Source organism: Phallusia mammillata, chromosome 7 (genome assembly GCF_965637545.1).
Source record: "Phallusia mammillata chromosome 7, kaPhaMamm4.hap1.1, whole genome shotgun sequence".
Lineage (NCBI taxonomy): Eukaryota > Metazoa > Chordata > Ascidiacea > Phlebobranchia > Ascidiidae > Phallusia > Phallusia mammillata.
The window spans coordinates 21699475-21720430 of record NC_137258.1 but is presented as its reverse complement, the minus strand read 5'-3'; the positions used below and the strand labels follow the sequence as shown (position 1 = coordinate 21720430).

The 20956-nt window shown below is 38.7% G+C and overlaps 1 protein-coding gene across 6 annotated transcripts in view; it reads left to right on the top strand.

The window, feature by feature from the left end:
• The first annotated feature begins 1538 nt into the window (after window positions 1–1538).
• Window positions 1539–20956, top strand: part of LOC145238034 (dachshund homolog 1-like) — a 44585-nt gene continuing 25167 nt past the window's right edge. For all 6 annotated transcript variants that reach the window (XM_080101069.1, XM_080101066.1, XM_080101065.1 and 3 more), the window contains exons 1-4: window positions 1539–1666; window positions 6431–6568; window positions 7465–7566; window positions 9307–9413. In XM_080101069.1, the coding sequence (XP_079957195.1) occupies window positions 1583–1666; window positions 6431–6568; window positions 7465–7566; window positions 9307–9413 (431 nt within the window). In that variant the 5' untranslated portion in view covers window positions 1539–1582. The remainder of the gene's footprint in view (window positions 1667–6430; window positions 6569–7464; window positions 7567–9306; window positions 9414–20956) is intronic.

Sequence of the window (20956 nt, the reverse complement as noted above, 5' to 3'; positions counted from 1 at the left end):
TATTTCGCGCTGGTTCCAAACGGTCTTACGGAGTTTACTAACATACAGAAATGTTACAGGGGTACTGAAAAATTCAGGTTTAAAAATGAGTTACAGCAAATGTACTTTTATTGTACTTCAAACTGTTACGTTAAATTTAAAGCATTCATTTCAAGAGAAGTTGTTGTGATCCAAATTCTGTTTAAAATCGTTTTTCGTAAATGTTCGCCACTAAATAGTTGTAAAACGCGTTGAATAGTATTTTCTCAATAGCAATGACATTGTGCAAAGAATAAAAGGTTAGATTAACTGCAACTGAGCTAGGTGACTTCTGTGCAGCAGTGCTGGTAAGGCGACGTAATTAAGACTTTGAATCGATGAGGTTTTGCGATAATTCTTTAATTGGCTGCGTTGACACCCAACCAAGTAAAGATCACAGCAACATGTTCGTAACTTGACCCTTGAGGTGAGGTTGTTTGATGTCCGTCCGTATGGTCAGTAGCTGGCCATGCACGGAAGGTATTAGGTACTGAAACGGAATGGCAGGGTATTAGTGATAGTGTTTAATGCCCAACACGGCAAAACGTGCAGGTCGAGGACGGAGTATATAGTAAAGAAGAACTGTTTCCTTTCTAAGTTGTCCAACAGACGGTCTCATTTTTTTGCTCGATAACGCCATGCCAGCTGAAATTCGTAACGCAAGGGGCCATAAAGCTAAAGGAAAAAAACGACTCGCTTTGCTTGGTGGTCGAGCGTCTCGTTGTTCTTTCACTTGCTAAAATCAGATTTGCAGCAGAATGCTTGAAAGCATTTGGAGATGCTTTGAACATTTTGACACAGTTACGAATTGATTGACATTGAATGAGAATATACAATTGACAATAATAGTAACAGAATGCTACTAAAAATGTTTGTTTACATGTGTTAGTATGTTACCTTTTGCGTGATATACTTTTGGGACTTGGGTGTTTTATAACCAAGTTCATTTTTTTACAAAATTAAACTTTTAGGCAACTTTTTAAAAAAGTGTTTTTCCGAAAAACGGCTTTCAGTTTGAAAGTGTGCTTTTCTTTGTCACGGAAAATTAAGAATGCTTTACGATTCCGACCACTAATTCGATTATCATTTGCGCTTTGCTTAGAGTCGCGTCTCGGAACTCGGCGCTTTTACAAGACTTCGAGTCCGATTGAACGGCGAAACGCAACGTCGTGAACAAATCGGTCAGACTGGTGAACACGCAGATAGGTCAGATGGAAAAGCTGCGAGCAACTCAAGCATATTTGTTACGCCATTCAAAGATTTCTATCACGTAGAAATGGAAACTAGCCTTCTTTGCGCTACTATTGCATGCAGACTGCAGAGGTTGAGATTCTTTATTCACATGCCAGTTAGTTTATCAAGTAGCCAGTCGCGAGTGCATTTCTGTACAAAATGTAACGTGTTGATAAATGTTGGCAGGTACTAGACTTGTATAGGTAGTGTTGGACAGCTACAAAGTACAGTGTAACTATTGGTAGTAATGACTTTGGAGATGTCATGTATTTGCATCGTTGCTTAATTACTGGATTTTATTTGCAGAAAACATTCTCGACAAATAATTTAAATGTTGGTAATGCCTACAGGAGCGCCAATGCAGGCCAAATGGGATTCCCCGACTATGACGTCACCACAGTTGCCTCCCTACAAGGTAAGACCCGCTCGATTTTGTGACGACACCACGCACAAAGTAACTTCCAAATCAGTGGCTGCTAAGTCTGTCAATAACCTGATATTGGACACCACAGTTTAGCACGCCGGCTCGTATAACCTGGGATTGGGCCCAAAAATTCGGCGGAAAATTGACGCCCGTTTTCCCGTTAAGCGACATTTTTCGCGCTGGCGTACCTGCACTGTGCATGGAATATTCTGCGAATTTGTGCCGCGTTCGTTCAGCGATGCTTGACTTGTTTTGTAAATTTAAGGCCGAATTTGCACTAACTTAACAGTAAATATTGATGGAATGATTAATTCGGTATTAAATTTACTTTAAAACTAACAAATTTATCAAAAGTTTTGTTTTTCTGAAGTTCCAAAACTATGTCGGTTTCAGAAGTGCGGTTAATTTACAAACGAACATATACAAACATTCTAGCTATAAATATAACTCAAACCTACATTTATAAATAAATGCACAATAATAGACTTATGTTTGTAAAACGACGCTACTTTAAATTAAACCGGTTTGTGTATGCATAAGTACACGTTTCAAAAAAATGCGGCCACTTTGAAAAGTGAGACACAATTTTTGAAAAGTTTGCTTTCCATCGGCTTTATCGCAGAAATGTCAGATTAGTAGGAACATTGCGTGGTGTAGGAATCCGTTAAATAGGTCGATTTGTTAACGAAATCTTTGGACACACAGAAATTGGGTTAGAGACCCGTGCAGGCAGCAGTAAGGCAGAACCTGCTCTTCGTTACCTTGTCAAACAATTGAATAACAAATAAGCGAGAACGCGCAGCAAACGTAAACAGCACAGTAGCGTGAGGGGTGGCGGCCCCTTCTAAACGACTTCACAATCCAAACATTTGTTATTGGACCGGCGGCCCGCACTACGCTTTGCCTTGCATTTGTTTAAACTTGAACAACGCGAAAGTTTTTTCGGATATTAAATGTTTATGAGCAAAACTCCAAAGAAAATGTGTTGTATTTTGTTTTTGTGTTTGAGCACAGTTAATATATAGTTGCTTGAACTATGTTTTCATACAGCAAGTTTTCAATCTGTCGGAAATGGTAATGTAAATAAAGTATGTAAACAATATGGCTCTAAAATGGTCTTTAAAACTTTTTTTGCTTGCACAAAAAAATTCGCTGAAAAGTTTGATGCATAGCAACTTTAAATCGCAAGTTTTGTCAAAATTTACCAAGACTGTCTGTCTTTAAATGGCAAACGTCTTTAGTGCATCGGCAAAAAACAGACCGACTGACTTTATTTTAGGTCAATTTACTCGCTGTCAAAGTGAAAACCGCGTGTTTATTGCCCGATCGGGTTTTCTGGCCATTACCGGACAAATTAACAAGACACCTTCAGATATTACGCGCGTTAGTCGAAATTGTTGTTTTCTGTCACACGAATTTTGTCACGGGTCACAGAAGTGATAAGCGATTGGGATTACGATAAGCGGCTCAAGTTTTTTGCCGTTTCTGCACCGCAGTACAAATAGCATCGCTTCCATGTCAAGCCTTGGGCCAATTCCGGCACTTAGGGTCTATTTGACGGGGTCGAATACCAGCCGATAACATATGTCAACCCCAGTGACAATGCTACTTTGTGACTTGTTACTTTGTTGGAAGAGACGTTAGGAGCAAAAGAGCCGCCTTTACGCCCAGTTAATGAAACTGTTTATGCGCTTATAATCGCTACTACACAGTGCATTGGGCTAATCGTTAACCAGCCATGCCACGTAAACCAAACTAAGCCCTTCTCGTATAGCGCCACGTGGGTGGAAAGCTCGCTACCTTAAACGCCATATAGAAACAGACCTCACGCTTTAATACAGGAATGCTGGTAGCTGTCGGAGTAATTTCTCGAAAACGAACGCAAACGGTTTAAAAACGGATGCCAAATTCGCATTATGCTTAGTTATGCACGCGGTCGCAAAAAAACGTGCAATTATGCGTCAAAATGGCGCCAAAGAGTAATTTCAGCCAGAAGTCGCCATTTTGAAATGTCTCACTTTCACTGACGCCTTCTTTGGCAGTGAATTAAGTAATCGAATCGGCTTTTGTGTAAGAAGGCTCCTACAGCCTTTTCCCCTTCTCGCGTTACTCGCTGAGGTGGTTGCTCAGTAATAAGTCGACTTCGGAATTATTGCTACATTTATCGACGCCGATTTACGGCTTGGACAAATAAGTACGCGGTCGTCGGCGATTTGAGTTACGTTTCCTTTGAGTAGTTAAACGAATTGATTTATTCATCTGCTAACCAGAAGTTTGCTCAGAATTTGCCGAGCGCGCGTTTATTTACAACCTAACTAACGACAAAGAAACTATATACACACGCCCTACCTATTTTCCAATTATGACTAATAAAAGGGACAAATCTGTTGTTTTTTACTTTAAATTCCTAAAATTTGGAGACACGTTTCCAATAAACAAAACAAGTCGATGTAAATATTTGGGAGTGAGTTTTTTTTATTAAAATAAAATTCTTAGAAAAAAACGAAACAAATAGCGATCGTATATGGTTATGATATTGTCTGTTAGAGGGAATGCATGAAATTGCTCATTTCTAAACACTCTAGCTTTATATAAAACACACACAAGTATATTCGCAAATGTCCGGAAATTAACGGGTTCTGAATTCCCACGCTCAACATGTCGCTTCACCCGGGCATAGGGAAGTGATTCTGACATCATAAACAGTTTGTTTGGTGGCGAACGAGCGGTCATTCGAATGTCAATGCGCTCGCCTGCCCCCCCATTGCCACCAGCTGTGTCGCTCTTTTTACAAATATAAACGTCGCCTCACCCGCTAAGCGAGCAAACCAATGGCGGTTAGACAAATGAATACCGGACTCATTACTCAATCGAGTTATTGTTTCCATCGTAGCGACGCAAAATCGCATTTATTTCAATAGGAACGGAATTTGATACATTTGCACTGTTCTGAGGGCGGCATGCTCAGATTAAGGTTTTTTTCCCACTAACCGCAGCAGTTATATCCACATTTGCCAGCTAAACACGCCTGCCTGTATGAGCCATATGGGCGTGGGTGAAATGCTTTGCCGTTTCCGCTATATAAATCCGTATCTGATTTCTATATTTGCGCAATATCTTTGCTCTATTGAGAGGCACGGACAAATCTGTCGCAGTCCCAACGTTTCTCACTAACCAATGGAAACTCCGCGTCGGTTTCTAATTACATTTCCATCGCATCATCGCCTATTAATGTGACTTATGGCACTTCATGCTCAGAGCCCGTTGCTTGGTTTACAACGAAAAGTCAAAACCTCGCGCTGAAATATAATAAATGCGCCTGGCGACTATAGGTCAGCTATAGCTTGTATTTAAAGAAATTTGGGGTTTCCCGGGTGTTGATACTGTACGCGCTGGCGTTCTGTGTCGGGAATGAATTATCACTGTGTCAAGGGGCGCAGAGTTCCGCGTATTTCATGTCGCCGCTATGCCGCAGCACCCGAATCGATCTAAATTGCAATCGGCACCGGCTCATAGCGCAATGCACCGCGCGCCATGCCAGAGGTAAATGCGGTGTGGGAGGGGAAAACAAATGTACTGTCGGCCTCTTTCAGTTAATAATAGTGTTGGTTTCCTACTGTTAACTCTGCTCCACGGGTTATTAATCCAATTTTTTTCTGATTGGCCAATGCGTTCGGGAAACTCTACACGATTCATCAAACCGCTCGCTTTTCGATTGCGACTCGTTTTGCTGTAGCGGGCCACCCCCCCCCCCCCCACCTCAAAAATTCAGCTGCGTTTAGGGGTAAGCCAATACAGACCCCAACTCCTTGGTCCGTTTGTCCAGCATGACGTTTTGGAAAATTTGTACATCATGACGTCATTGTTTGTGACGTCATCACTGTTGCTGGTAACGTTTCCGATATAAGTGGCCACTTTGAATATTGAACTTTTTGTATTCGTTTTTACCTCATAAAGTTATCCAGGCGCATATGGCAAAAATGGATTAAAGTGTATTGGGTCTCCGCAAGCCGGTATATTTCAAATTGCCAAGCCTTTTAAGGATTTGGCGTCAGACATTTTACTCGTGCGTGTCTGTAAAGTTTCGTGTTGCTTTGTCGACGTTTTAAATGGCGCCAATAACAAATGCAGAAAAGCGTGCATCAGAAAATGATTAATTTCGCCAGCACAGTCCCTATACCTCTCGGCACCGTCGTGTGCACTTCCACCCTTTTTACGAGTCCGACCACAATCGGGGTCCCCTTGTAAGTAATAACCGATTCATGTCGAGAGCAATATGGGAAATTGCAAATTGTGATGTTCCGAAATTACTGGGGGAAACCTCTCCATTGATTGATAGTGATTAGTTGCAAAAAGCTCGTCCTATAACTATGTGCATCTGCAAGGGCCAGTCCAATAGAAAAAGCAAAGGGGTGCTTGTTTTAATTTGAACAACGTTTCAGTCTTGGCAATTGCAGCTCGTTTAGTAGATTTTGTTGTAAAATAACCAATCGACATCCCATACGAGACGCCTACATCAGAATATTGTCATGTCAACTGTTGTTTCGCACAGCTTGTAGCCTAATGATGGACTATAAATTAACTCTAATTGATTTGTTTGCGCGAAAAACGAACAGTAAATAAACAATACATTTTGAAGGCTGTATTGCTGAAACCTAATGAGTTTGTGAATTGGTTGGGAGGTTTCAGAGCCATCGGACCATCTTCAAAGACGTTGTTTCGTGTTTTAACCTTCAAAACTTTTGTGTTATTTAGATGGAGCGTCCAGCATATAGCACGCCTCCGCCTGTGGAAAACACTCCAGCCAATAACGAATGCCGAACTGTGGATTTGAGAGGGCGTCAAGTTGCCAGTTTCTGCCTAAATAGGGAGGAGTACATTTGTCTGCCACAGGTATAAATACATTCTTTATTTTTTACCATTTTCCAAAGTTTTACGACCCTTTTCGATAACTTCTATGTAATAGCTAACTGAATGGTTGATTGTGTTGTTGGTAAAACGTTAATTACAGTTTTCGCAATCACCTTAACCTTTATTCAGACATTTTTGGTTTTTAGGAAACTCATTTTAACGTTTATTTTTTGACATTTCACATTTAAAATGGTTGTGACTAGGGAGCAAAAAATTGAACTTACCTTCAATAGCAAGCACAAGTCACTTTTGTGAACTAGACAATAAAATCCTTTATAACCTTGTTTTGGACTATGATACTTGATGATAACGTGTGCAAAGTTTTATCGTCGTTTCGGAGTTATCGCTCAGTCAACACGAAAACTTCACGACCATTTTGACTGCTGGCATTTTCTGCAACTTTAACACTTTGTCCCTGCGTTTCAGAAGTTTATGTGTTTACTAAATTAAAACATACGGTTGTTTTTTTATGTTTCGGTTCTATTTGAATAAGTAAAATTTCAGTATGGGTTTAAACTTTTATATATTTTTACTCAGTTCTACGCGAAAATTCGTACTGTAATCTATTTCTAAATCTAAAATATATTCATCAAAACGGATAAGGTAACAACAACACTTTATTAAATTGTTCAGTTCACAAATTATAGCCAACGCCTTGCGATATATTTTTCAAACACAGTCGATAACAACAACGCAATTCCAACCCTACATTAATCTCCCTATCGATTTAATACTTACCAATTTACAGATTTACAAGTGTGTTCGCTCCAATTAATTTCGTGCCCAAGCAATTCTCTCGCCTTGGCAAAAGACCCGTTAAAGTCATTTCTCCCCACATGGCCTATAAATATTATTCTCTGTTGTGTATTTCTTTTCAGGCCTTTGACCTTTTCTTGAAAAATTTGGTTGGTGGGTTACACACCGTTTACACCAAGTTGAAGCGACTGAGTATCCATCCAGTGGTATGCAATGTAGAACAGGTGAGACTCTACCGGCCTTGTAAAAGCTAACACTATAGTATACCACACAGTTAGTGTTCTAGCCCGACCCTTTGCTTGTAAAGTATCGTATTTTGGGATTGCCATAATTGGAAAGGCATTAATTTTTTTAACCTTAAGCTACTTGCAGCTATTAGGGCCAACCTAACAAACTATTCAGTTTAAACTAACAATATCATTCCATTTTGGAAATAGAATTCTTACACAAAAAATTAACAACGTTCTAAAAAATTATGCAAGTTAATTAAAGCAAAAATACTCATACACATTTGTAACCTTATTTAGTTCTAATTGCAATCTACGTAAAAAAGACTCATTCCAAATATTCATGTTAAAAAAGTGCTAAGTTTATTGTCGTTTGCAAAAGTACATTTCATGCGTAAAAGTATTTTTATTTTTGTAAAATGGTATTCCCCAATTACCGTCATAATATTACTGAAAAGAGACAGTCCTAATTAGGGTAAGCAATATTACAATACAATCCAGCAGACAAACAAAAGATCGCGTCATCGTGTGACGAAACAATGCATAGATTGTCTGCAACTCGAATTCTTTGCTATCCGAACTCCTGACTTTATGAAACAATAAAACCACGGTCCCTTAACACATGGTCTTACGTAATGTCCGCCAAAAGAGGGGAAATAATCATTTGATTCATGCGTTTGGGATGGCAGAATTTATCTATCGATTGTAATTTGGTCACGACTTTTCTTTACCCACGTTAACCCAATGAGTAAGCCCGTATTTGGAGAAATCATCTTTCGAACTCACAGTCATCCGTTGCAACACGGAAGTAGAGATTTTATGAGGACACATCGGCTTTGCACGTGCCTGAATGGTCAACGTACATTCTCTTTTTGTGTGTTACGAAATACTCTTCAATCTGTAAGGCTTTTGCCCCAGTAAATAACTATGGAGTTCTCCGCACCCTTTGCAGCTAAAAAATGTAGTTTCAAGAAAGCTATTTACAACCTTAACAAGGGTTGCACTGCAAAAACGATAATATCGAAACACACTTGAAAATTTTCTGATCACATAGTATAAGAGCGTTAATGCTGCATATAAAAACCAAAAGGTTATCACAATATGGTTGCTTTCTTAATACATACATATATATTTAACAAATTGAAAACAAAGAAACAATAAACAAAGTTCCGTATATAGTTGGAAATAGATCGAAATCAATTAATTCATCATTGGCATAAACAATACGGTTCAAAGCTTGTGTTGTGACAGCTGTAAGGATGATTTAGCTTATCGGTTTCAATTACTGTTTGTGTGCTAATGTGATGAATTGATTTGTTTCGGAATTTCAATTTAATAGATCGTTTAATTTGATCGTTTAAAGTTTTGTTGGAATCGTTTATGCAAACAAATGGGAAGCAAGTTACTGTATTTAAAAGATTGTACCGCATCTGTTTTCATTTCAAAGGCAATTAACCAAAAAAATTGTGATAAAAAAGTTTACCACGATTAAAAACATTGCTAAAAAAATCATTTTAAGCAGAAATGTATTTTCTTAAAGCTGGCAACCCTTATAGCACTTAACCACGCGAAACACCCAACGAAAGACTTCATACTAAACCTATCTGACTATGTTTACATTAAAAGATAGCCACGAGGTCTTAACTAGCTAAAACTATTTCCCCAAAAGCCTTGGAACGCGTTAATCGGTGTCCTAAGGGTTCTGATGGCCTAAATCAATGTGATTTGGTTTGGCAGGTACGAATTCTTCGCGGTCTTGGGGCGATTCAACCGGGTGTAAACAGATGCAAATTGATTACAAGGAAAGACTTCGAGATCCTCTATCAAGACTGCACAACTGCTAGGTGAGTGTTCAGCCTTGTTTTGTTGTTTGTTTCGTTTTGGTTAAGACTCAGAATTTCTGCATTTTTAAACAAGATTGTTTACAAACTTATGGTCGGCTTTGGTTAATTTTGATTGGTTGCATTTCTTGGCTGACATTTAGCAACAAAATGTCCGTGCGTATTTAAGACTATTTCTGTGCGAAATCTTGCAATCGAAAATAACTCCAACGCACTTGCAATCTAATTTTGTCAATACTCATTTTCGCCGAGAAATGTAAATCGTCCACAATTCTGCAACCTTTAACTTCAACATCAAACTCCGGAAGACGCAGAACATTTTTTGGCGTTAATCCGTGGCGGCGCAGTCACATTTGTGACGTCATAAACCCCGGTTGAGTGTCAGCCGCGCGTGGATTAACAAATCTTCCCAAAACGCGATTATCTTTCTGGGCGTTTTCCATTTCTTACCGACACATCGAGTCATATCATACAAAACCGGCCGCGCTTGTTTACGATGACGTCATCAATGTAATGGCGTAAATTGGACAAAAAGAACCCTTTAAATATTTGCAAAGTTTTTTTTGCGAAATTATCGTTTGATGTTAAAACATTGTTTTTCAACATCGAGATGACGACATTATGTTGTTTGATGACGGAATCGCTACGTCACGTAATTTTTCCAGACATAAAAAAATCTTCAAAGATTTTTGCAAAGATTTGACCATTTCAAGTTAAAATTTAGTTTTCCTATATCGAGGTAACGTCATTATGATATTTGATGACGCAATGGCTACGTCACGTTCCTTTTTTCCAACCCAAATCGAGATTTCAAAAAATGTGTCAGTACGGGTTTTAAGATAGGGACATATAGAGTGGTGCCCTTGGATCAATATGTGTTATGCAATCAGGTCGCCTATGGGACAGTGAGATAGGTTCGGTGTCTATTTTGCGTTTCGACATAAGAAATCTCGATTAGGCGCGTGCAAAAGCGACGATACTATCTGATAAGTGTGCAAATGTTGAAACATAGCCCGCCTGTACGACCTTGCCAAGTTGGCCAAGATTGAGGACAGGGCCATTATCACGTTAATCATCAATTTTAACTAAGACATTGACAAAAGTGGGACTCTTTTGGATTTTTGTTTAAAATATTCATGTAATTTTGAAACAGCTAAGATGAAACATGGAAGCTGATTCGGTACAACGGCTTTAATAGACCTGGCGTACTATGATTCATTTAGTTTTGAATGGAACAGAATTAGAAATGTATGCTCGTGCGAATTTGGTGGTATCATTATTCTTCCTATTATCGACATGAGAGTTTGTTATTCTTTTCACAAATAAGTAACAAATTTTTAGGAAAGTTCAATCTGGGATTTAGTACGTGTGCAGTAATAGAAATGTCTAACCTTGCGATTTATGGAGATCGAATACTTGCTTTGTTCTTGCAGTATTACGTCATAGAGGGTGTCCTCTATCACTTAGTTAAAAAAAAGCCAGTTTCAAAGTAACGCTCATTAATCTCATGCGAAATAATCACACATCAACTTCTCAACACAAGCAGTAGGACTAGCTCCTCTTGTACGGGAAAACCCATTGTGTCGAAATTCTGCACAAAGTAATAACAATTTGACACTTCCCTAGTCACGTTAAAACGGGTTCTTCGTAAGTTAAAAGGACGACACGACCCTTTTATGATCGACTTCCCTAAACACGGAACTAGCAATTCTATGATGTGATCTGCACATATGCACTGGTACATACAGCGTCATGTAAAAATACCCCGCATAAAAATCGTACACTGACATAGTGGGTGTTCAGGTTTTTTGGGTTCATTTGTGGGGCTAAAAACATATGATGTAGCCACTTTGAAAAAAAACGAAATTAAAATGTCGGGAAATTTTGATTTATTTCCGTTTGTATCATCATATAGCCCCATTTTTATTGACGTAATCAAGCTACTGGGTTACGGCACTTAGGTTTCGGGCAATAAATGTTATGACTAAATGCTGGCTTACGGGGTTATATATATTGCCCAATTCGAGTAACAAAAAATATGCCATTACAAAGCCATATGTCGCAATTTGGAATAAACCCTTGGAAAGAGTGTGTGTAATCAATCAGGGAATCAAAAATATATTTAAACAAACCAAATACACGATCAATAACACCCTTCGCGGTCAAGGAGTCAACATAATAAGGGAGCGATTTTGGGTAATTTGCTTGTTGACTATAATTTTCAGTAGCCCTCCTACCGTATTTGACAATCGTTTTCAAATCGAACCCCTTATGTTGCCAATATGTATTTTTCTAAAGAGGTCGTTTACTTCGTTTAGAGGGTGCCATAAATCGGCAATAATCAATTTTTGAATTTACGAATGTAAATCTTTTTTATGTTCCTTCAGCAAACGGGAATTTTTTTGAAATATTACACTTTAAATCAGTATTTTTGTGAGTAGAAGAGTTTTGGAACTTGGTAAAACAAATGTACGAGACAAAAAAATTACAAACAATAACAAATTCCCATTCTTTGAAGGTCCATTTTTGTGTTTTGACCTTTATAATTACATTTGACAATTTCCTACTTCACGTGAACAGTTTTGCAAATGTCTTCCGCTGGTTTTAACCCAGTACTTGCTTCTAGCCGTGCTTTGCATCACCACGTAATCAGTATCCATTAATGCTTAATGCGAGGTGATTACAGCAACAACAACAACCACCAGCTTGGTCGTTAACCTGTTTGCATGTCTTGATAATCTTTGCTCCCGTACGGCGTGCCATTACGAGCCACCGCTGTAGGCAAATTACGCCGAGGCAAAGCAAATTTGAATTCCGGTTTCGGCATCATTTTTGTCGACCGAAAACAGATGTCCGCCTGCTGGAACAATAAACAATCAAAGCGGGCTTGGTAAATGCATTCGACCAGCTGTTACGATTTTTCAGTCAACAATTCCCTAATAAGGTTGTAAACATCTTGTGTCGTTGTCACAAAGCCGAGTTTCGTACGCGTTTCAAGCACAATAGCAGCGCTTGTTGGTAGCCCTACTATATAGTTGTATTCCAGACCGGATTTGGGCTTGAGTTTCAACAGAAAACGGGCTTGATTCGGGCCTAACTTTACACTCTGTATCATTTTGTCGCATATTCATAAACTTTCGAGTCTTAAATTTGCCTTTGTTTTTAAAATGAGATCGATTCGGGCTTTGTTTTTTGAAAACAAAAAAACAATTCTAAACCCCTATAGGAACACCTCGAGTAAATAATTGCATAAAGAGTTTCCAAAGGCCTAAAACAATCACAACGATGACCTTCGGTTTCCTGATGAACCCCGGGTAGTCGCACGACCCGTCACGTCGCCAATACATCACTGTGCCCCCCTAATTTGCTCCCCGGATCTAACCTGGCCTGCTTCCACTTTGTGAGAGATATTTTGCATTAGACCAGATCACGAATGCAGGCCCGGTACTTTTTTCGACAATACAAAAGCAACGGTGTTTGTAATTAATCTTGAAACCATTGAAAATGCGGCATATCTTTTGCTCTCTCTTACTCACCATTCCTCAACGTGCTGCTGTTAAGAAAGGTTTGAAAAATAGTTGTGTTTCTCCTGAAGAATTGGTTTGGTTCTCGTACCTATATGCTTGACAAAAAGTTTTTCATAGCGTTCTGCCGAGTTATAAAAAATAAAACAATCCTTTGACAAACATTAAAATGTTATGCACTTTTTTTAAAAGTCGTATGACTGAGGTTGATTTTCCATTTTGGTGATGTAAACTACTTACATTTAGTGTTAAAAATAATATGATTTTATTCAGTCGAATGCGTATTTTTTCCCCAAAATCCATTAACTGAGGTTAATTTTGCAGTTTAGGGATGTAACATACTTCCATGAAGTGTTAAAATAAGCATAAGCATTTACATGGGTTTATTTAATCAAATGGTTTCAAATGTTAACACCAAGACCTAATCTTCTATGTTAAACCTCTGAAATGTTTGCTCCCAAAAAGTCTTTTATTTAGTCGAACGGTCTCAAATGTTAGCATCAAGTCCAACCTTTTTTATGTTGAACCTTAAAAATGGCTTACTCCTTGTCTCATCACTTGGAAACAAATATCACGACCCAACAGACGCTGCTTTTGCTTTAATCCGCCTTATCTAACCCAGACATGTTTTGTGCCACGGAAAATGTCATTAGATGGCCTTGCCCAATTTAACGCAATTGAATTTGCTCAGCAAACAAGATCACCGACCAAACACGCTAAAAGGCGTGCCCTAAACAGCAATCAAAATTATACAAAATCCGACAGACTACATAGCCTTGCTGCTGATACGGGTCCAATTAAAACATTTACAGCAAATTTAGCGGCCCCAAGGGCGTTTTTTTTATTGTTTTACACAAGTTTCAGTAAAATATTTATGTCCAATGTTGTAGACGAAAGGTTTTTCAATTTGTTTTAAATGATAAATACCCAGACTTTAAATAGACATTTTGATATTTCATGACGAATAGTGGTATTCCAAGGTTACAGACATTGAGCTGTTGTACGCAAACAAATGTTAAAACTGTTTGGTGTGGTATGTATATTTATAATTGGCAATTTTTACCCAAAACACTGAGCTAATTTCAAAAAAACATGTTCTTACATTTACAAAGCACGCAACCAAATCAAGGTGTAAAAAAAGCATTAAAAATAGAAAACATACTCAGTTGACTGCAAAAACTCTTTGGTAAACTTAGTTTAAACTTCCACATCGTGAGAATAGCATAGTGTGTTGTAAGGTGACCTTGGTACAAGCGCTTTTGCAAGTCTGACTTAAAATTTTTTTAGTTTGACTCAACCCACGATTTGTGTTTGATTGTCTGTTTTCCATTTAAAACGTCACAATGCGCCAAACAGACTCCTAATTCTAGAAATCATTGTGACGATTGTGTCTGGTTATTGTGACTGAACAACCGTTTAAAACAATGACTATAATCACTCTATGTCTTTTAATGGACTTGCTGGCGGTTTACAGACTGTTGAATTTTGTTGCGCGTCATGTTTACAATATAGTCATCGCTCGTATCGTGGTTTATTTCAAAACGAACCCGTTGGTTTGCAAATGTCTACGCGAAATTTTGCGCCACTTTGCGCGTTGCGTTGTGGGCTGCAAAACTTGACTTTCTTAAAGCATATACACGCAATGTATGAACTGTGCATTGGTGTAAAACCCTGTCTTGGCATGTATACGTGTCTTTTGTAGATTTATATGTGGTGTGTGGGTAAAAATATTAAACGCAATATTTGTTCTGACATGGACTTAGTTTGTGGCATCATTAACATATTTGGTCTCTTCCAAACATTTTTAAAACGCATTTTTCATTTGCTGCCAGAAAGTTTTGACCGAAAATACCTAAATTTAGCAAAACAAGTAATTTATTTAGCAAATCACACAAAAATCATTTTAAAATCAATTGCTAACTATAAAGCGTTTGCGGAATTGTTATACAACAGGGGTTTGTCGTGAGAATTTTGATTTGTTATTTGACGCCGCCAGTAAGCTTGTTGTTCCCACCAGCTTGAGGGGAAAGGGTTTGGTGCGAAGGTGTCATGGCTCTAACCTTTTCCTTAAAGCCTGGCACCAAGGACCATTTCCCCCCACCGACCCATTTCACGCTATTGTTTCATCATAATACGATACGTCCAGGTGGGCCGCGGTTCAAACTTTGATTTTTATTTTTGTGCTGTGTTCCAGCAAGCTTTATTGCGAAATTGTGGCCATGAAGAAATCCTTATTTTTTGTTCAACTTTAACACAAGTACATTGCAATTTGCGTTGAACCTATAGGATGAAATGTAAAAACGTTGCTCAAGCAGTTAGAAAAAAAATGCGATATTGTTTTTTATCGAGTAAAATAAGTGGGGAATTTGAAAAACTAAAGCCATCAAAGTAATAATAAACGTAGAAGCACATGAGTAATAATACACTTTTTCATTTAAACGTTTGACCTTTCATAGGTTTGCAATCAAATAGATATGTTAGTTTTTCAATTATAATCTTTTTAGTCAAACCTATTTTAAGTTGCATTTTCAACACGAAAACACTTCAGATTTAGCGATTCAGATTTATCTTCAATTTATTTTTTTAAATCGTACGCACACAAATTTAGCAATGTTTGCTGAAAATCCATTTTGGAAACATTTTTGTCGCAAACGAATGCTTTTTCTCAATTCCTTTCCAAACCACTTCCACTCGAAACGCCATCATTCATGCGATTGAATCATATCAGGGCAAAATGTCTTCTGGTGGTGCGAAAAACCTGACAAGCGTTGTCGTGGTGCGTTTGACGAAAAGTGGCCGGGTCGAAAAATGCCAAAAACGCTTCAAACCTTCCGCTGGGATTGCAGGAGTGTAGAAGATGGTCACGGAATTTATGCTCATAATCTCAAGGGAGAACAGCGTCAAAGATTTTTTCTTGAACTGTCACGCGGCACAGGTAGCATTTGTAGTCCCGTCAGCGCCGTAAAGATTGTGAGGTGCCTTGTTTTTTTTCCGCCTCACCAACCTGACAGATCTTGCGAAGCTTAACAATCGAATCAGCAACGCGCCAACCGTTTTAGTCCCAAGTCTACAGCCCACATAAGCCGGTAACTACTGTTTGCTGTGCTTAGAATATTTGCGAATAGCCTGTCACGAACCGTGTACGTTTTTCTGATTGCCAAAAAAACAGAGTAATAAACTTCACTACCCCAAAATGACCTTTAACTACCCCAAAATTGTTAAATTTTAAAGCTTCAAATTTTATGAAAAAGTACACCACTTCTCAAAAAGGTTAAAGATTTAGAAAGCTTGGTTGCAATTATAAAATTTATAGCAAACACCTTTGCGAAGAAATGCCAAAACACTATACAATGTTTTTCTGAAAAAACTCGTTTTAATTGCCTATTAGATAAAACTTGATTAAATCAAACTTTCAAAATTGAGTTAACTCAAATTTCTTAAAACATTATTTCAAATTCATTTTCAGCGTTGTGAATTGTATAAGCTTCTTGGTACCAATAGTTTGAATGTTCGTGCAGAGAGGTCATGGTTTTGGATGAACCTTAGCATAGTACAAGTAGTTTAATTGTCATTACAAAGTATAGCCAAAGCCAGTGATTTGAATTTTAACCCACCTGTCTCTCCGTGACTTTTTCGAAAAATCGTTCATGTAACAATCTCCTATCATCGGACGTGTTCTGCAATCGCGATCAGTGTAAACTAACAAACACGTTTTCACTGGGAGATTTTATCGCAAGGATTACTGGCCTATTCTCCTTATTGGCAAAGTCAAACGCTCAACAAACCTACTTTAGGGAAGGGGCACGCCCAAATCGCCCCCCTAGACTTTTAGCAAAGACCAGGAAACGTATAAATGTCACAATTTGATTGCGATCTCGAGTGTTTGTTGCTTGTTTACGCGAGGAAAATTGCATTGCTCCGCCGCGGCAGACATATTCCCTGTTTTTTTGCAGTGTGACTCTGTTTATGGCGATTAAACCTAAGTCCCACGCGTCATAAAGACTGATGCCTCGCTAAGATATTAGACCACGAATGTGCGATGCAATACGAAGAAACAACTGTGCTTGCTGTCTGTTATTCAAGGCCAAATCTTAGTGGGCTGTGTTGCTTGTTTGGTTATTTTTTTAGTAAGATTCGCAAAATTAAATAGTGAACACCAGCACATCGAACAAAAATCGAAAAAGGTTTAGTTAAGACAAATGATGAATGTACTATATACACTGATTTTGACAATTTGCGCATAATATTAGTTAGGTTGTTGAACAGTCAATGTTTCGTCTTGGTAGGAATGGCCCAATTTTAGTCAGATTTTTATTGTTTGTTCTATAATTACATTTCTGCATAAAATTTATGAGGTTTATCTGGGAATCGAACCAACGTCTTTCACAACTATACACCAGTTGCTTAAATAGCACAGAGCCACTGACCATAAGTCGGGGAAAAGTCATTGGCAAAGTTGCCTATAGTGCAGTAGCATAGGCGACAGGGTTATAATTTCATCTCCATAACGTGTTACTTTATGGAGGGCAGGAACAACGAACCAATCAGCAGCGGCGATAACAGATGGCGAGGTCCGCGTATTGTTCGTGCCCCCGCACTTTTACTTTGCTTCTGTCATAATTAACCATTGTTCACGCAACAATTAGTGAAACTTGAGCTGCTCTCTGCGGAAGCCCGGTGCCTCGGCGGTCTTGCTTGTTGCGCGGCGGTCTCTCCTTGCTTCGTCCAAATACCGATTTGCTTAATTTTAATTCTACTTGCCAATGCTGGTTTAATGCAGTGGTCCCCTACCTTTTTTGACGAATTCTTTCTTTAATTTAAAACCCCCGTAAATATACTACATAGCAGACGGTAAACCATGCAAAGATCATTTAAAATCGGGTCTTTTATCAACTTCACAGGTTATATTCCCAGAACTTGAGTGTATGTTTACAAACTACATGTAAAAATTAAAGTAAATTTCTCCCCTTAAGTTTTAATTTCCTTCCTTAAGAGAAATTCCTCCCCGCTAGGGACCCTCTGGTTTAGGGGGACGCTTTTGTTGCCTAGGTAAATGGGTCCATGAAGGTGGTGTAACCTGCAAGCAGTCGCAGACGTTTTGTACGAATAAATATATATTCGAGAATTTGCAAAATTCGACCTCTTGAATAAATTGGCCGATTTATAGTCTGTTTATGGTGGTTTTAAACTTCAAAAAGAGGAAAGGAATCAACCGTTAAGTAAGCTTATAACAGGGCATTTAACTTGCCCAGAGCGCTTGAAATTTGTAGTGGTCGAAACCCTTAAAACCGCTCCTAACATAATCTTCAGTAGTAGAAACCGGTGAAGCAAAAAATTGTCGAAATCGACTCAAAATCTTTTTCTAATCCCAAATGCACGCATTTAGAACCAAGGATTGTTTCCTGAGTTATAACAAAGACAAGAGTTTTATGTGTGAAACTTATTTGTGCCGTTTTTTCGTGTGCCTGTGTTGTATTTTTAACTTGTTTTGCCTGTTAAAACAGCAAATCGCGAAATGTTATTAAAACCACTAAACTGAAAATTGCAGGCAAAAATTTTAAGCTCCCCCTAAATAGGAATTAGCTCAACAAACTATTCCCGAAATTGCGTTTCGAGATTAGCGGTATGCTGAACTTCAATTACGGGGTATTATATAAGAAATCCACTGGCTCTACAAAGAGGGAAAGGCGCAACAGTGGTTAAAAGCGGGGTCCAGGTTTTGCGCATTGTTCTGTGGCAGATTGGAGAAACTTGATTGACATTTTCATTGTTTTTCCACTCGCATTGGAAATTGCCTCTTTCCTGGCGCTGTGGGTGCCATAGCGGCGATGTTATTGGCAAAATTGAATGCACAAAAAATGACACCTGATTGAAATGACCAACCTGTGCCCTAAGTGAGGCCGGACAATTTTTGTGGAAATTAAAACAATTATCCGATTGTTACTAACATCGTGTGCAATTTCTGCCTATGATTAATATATTAGTAACGCTTTGTTAATAAAAGTCGCACATTTCTCGTCAAAAGTCAATACAAGTAAAATGTTTACTTATATCATGTATGTAGTTTACACACATTATACTTCTCTGGTATAGGGTCAGTTCTTTAAAGTTAAAAAAGTAGGATCAGAAAAACTAAATAGTGAACAACAGGTTAAATAGAACGAAAATGGTAAAGGCAAATGACTAATGTACTATATACACTGATTTTGACAACTCGGTATGATATTAGTTAGGTTACTGCTCAGTCAAAGATTCTTGTGTTCGATTACCACAAGTTAGAAAAACTTCCGATTTTTTTATACCGTGGCATGCTTTTTCGCCAACAACGATTTCATTTAAAGGTCCTCTTAACGTGGCAAAGGCCTTGGACTTCCAGAGCTACGTGCAAAAGTACAGGCGTCCTACTAACTTGGATTAGCGCCCTTCAAATCGGGAACCTTTGACTCAACCTGGATGCAAATGGTTTTATCCGATAGGCGTCAGATTACTGCATGCAATGTGCATATCATTCCAACAAAATGCATGAGGAAAAGAGAAAGTATACGCCCACCCGACGCCGGTTTGGAAAAAAAGTGGTTACGTGGGGGGTTAAATCGCGGGATGATTTGATTTTCTTTTGCGCAGATAAACGAGACTGTCCCGCGAAAACGACTGTTCCAATTCGGGGTCGCACGTCTAATTAAAGCGCCACGGCATTCATTAGGTGGCATTTCAAATTGCGATGCCGGCAATTAATGCGATTGTGTCCTAAAGTCGGGAGCTTAAGTGCATTGTCGTGTTCCAGTCAAACTGTGCCCCCCTTCCCTAATCTGCGACACGCTTGTGTTTTATCCCCCTCCCCCCTCTTTTTGCGTACAACCTTTTCGAATAGATGCATATGCAAGTAAGATGTCATGCCGTTCGCCGTTTGATGAGGCAAACAGGAGAGATATCACTTGTGTCCTTGTGCATTATAGATGCCGCAAGTTTAATGATACGGGTTAATGCATTATTGATGACGTCATGAACATGATGTTTCAAATTGCGGCAATTCTCTTCGCCGTCAAATGTTTCCGGCGCTTGGGAGTACATTGGGGCTGTATAGCTGGGTCAAAAGTCCAACTCTTGCCCCAATAGCATGGGTGAATGGGACGTTGTTTTTTTAACCCCTGTGACCACTATATAAAGGGGGTGATGTAAAAAGGATTGAGATGGGTTCAAGGGGCTAATGAGTTTAGTTTCTAAAATATCACAAAATAAATATGAACTTTCATATGACAACTGTAAAATAGGATAAATTCAAACAGCAAATAAAAATGTGTTCAATTCATAAATAATTTCACATTAAATCTTTAAGAAAAAAATGAATCTTTTTCAAGCAAAGATCTCAATATCTTTTACACCCTAATCTACGGTTCACCAAAGGTTAAACAGCAGGCGATAAGACAAAACCAAAAACGGACATAATCACTTGCAAATAAGATTCACTAATCCGGCGGGAAGCAATGCATCCTCATAAAATGCCTTCCCGGCAATAGAGTAAAGCAAGAAAGGTGTAGGCGCATGTTGCTCTATTCAAAGGGCGACACTGTTTTCATGTCCCCTCATGAAACTGATACAGCAAAGGGATGTAATTAGCGGGATGGAGTCCATCCTTCCTTTTGCTTTAACTCGCCTATACAGGCCCGTTCTAAGCCTTTATTTCCGCGGTTGGGATGTTCCCGGGCATTTCCATTCTTCCGCAATAGTGCTTTTGTTTTCCTCCTGTATATGGAGATATATTCTATTTTGTTGTTGATTAGCAGCAGTTAGGGAGTATTTCTCCTATCATACAGCTGTTGTTTTGACAACTTTTGTGGTTGGGGGGATTTTTTCATGGGATGTTAGGAATTGAAGTCATAGAACTCCAAAAACCAAAACTCTAACCTTTCAAGTTTTGTAAGTGTGATATCATAACAGACTACAAGAATCAGCCTCTGTAACAGGGTGGTGACCGACAGATCGTCTGCCACTCTTTATGAGTATATTTTGTACATTCAAGTT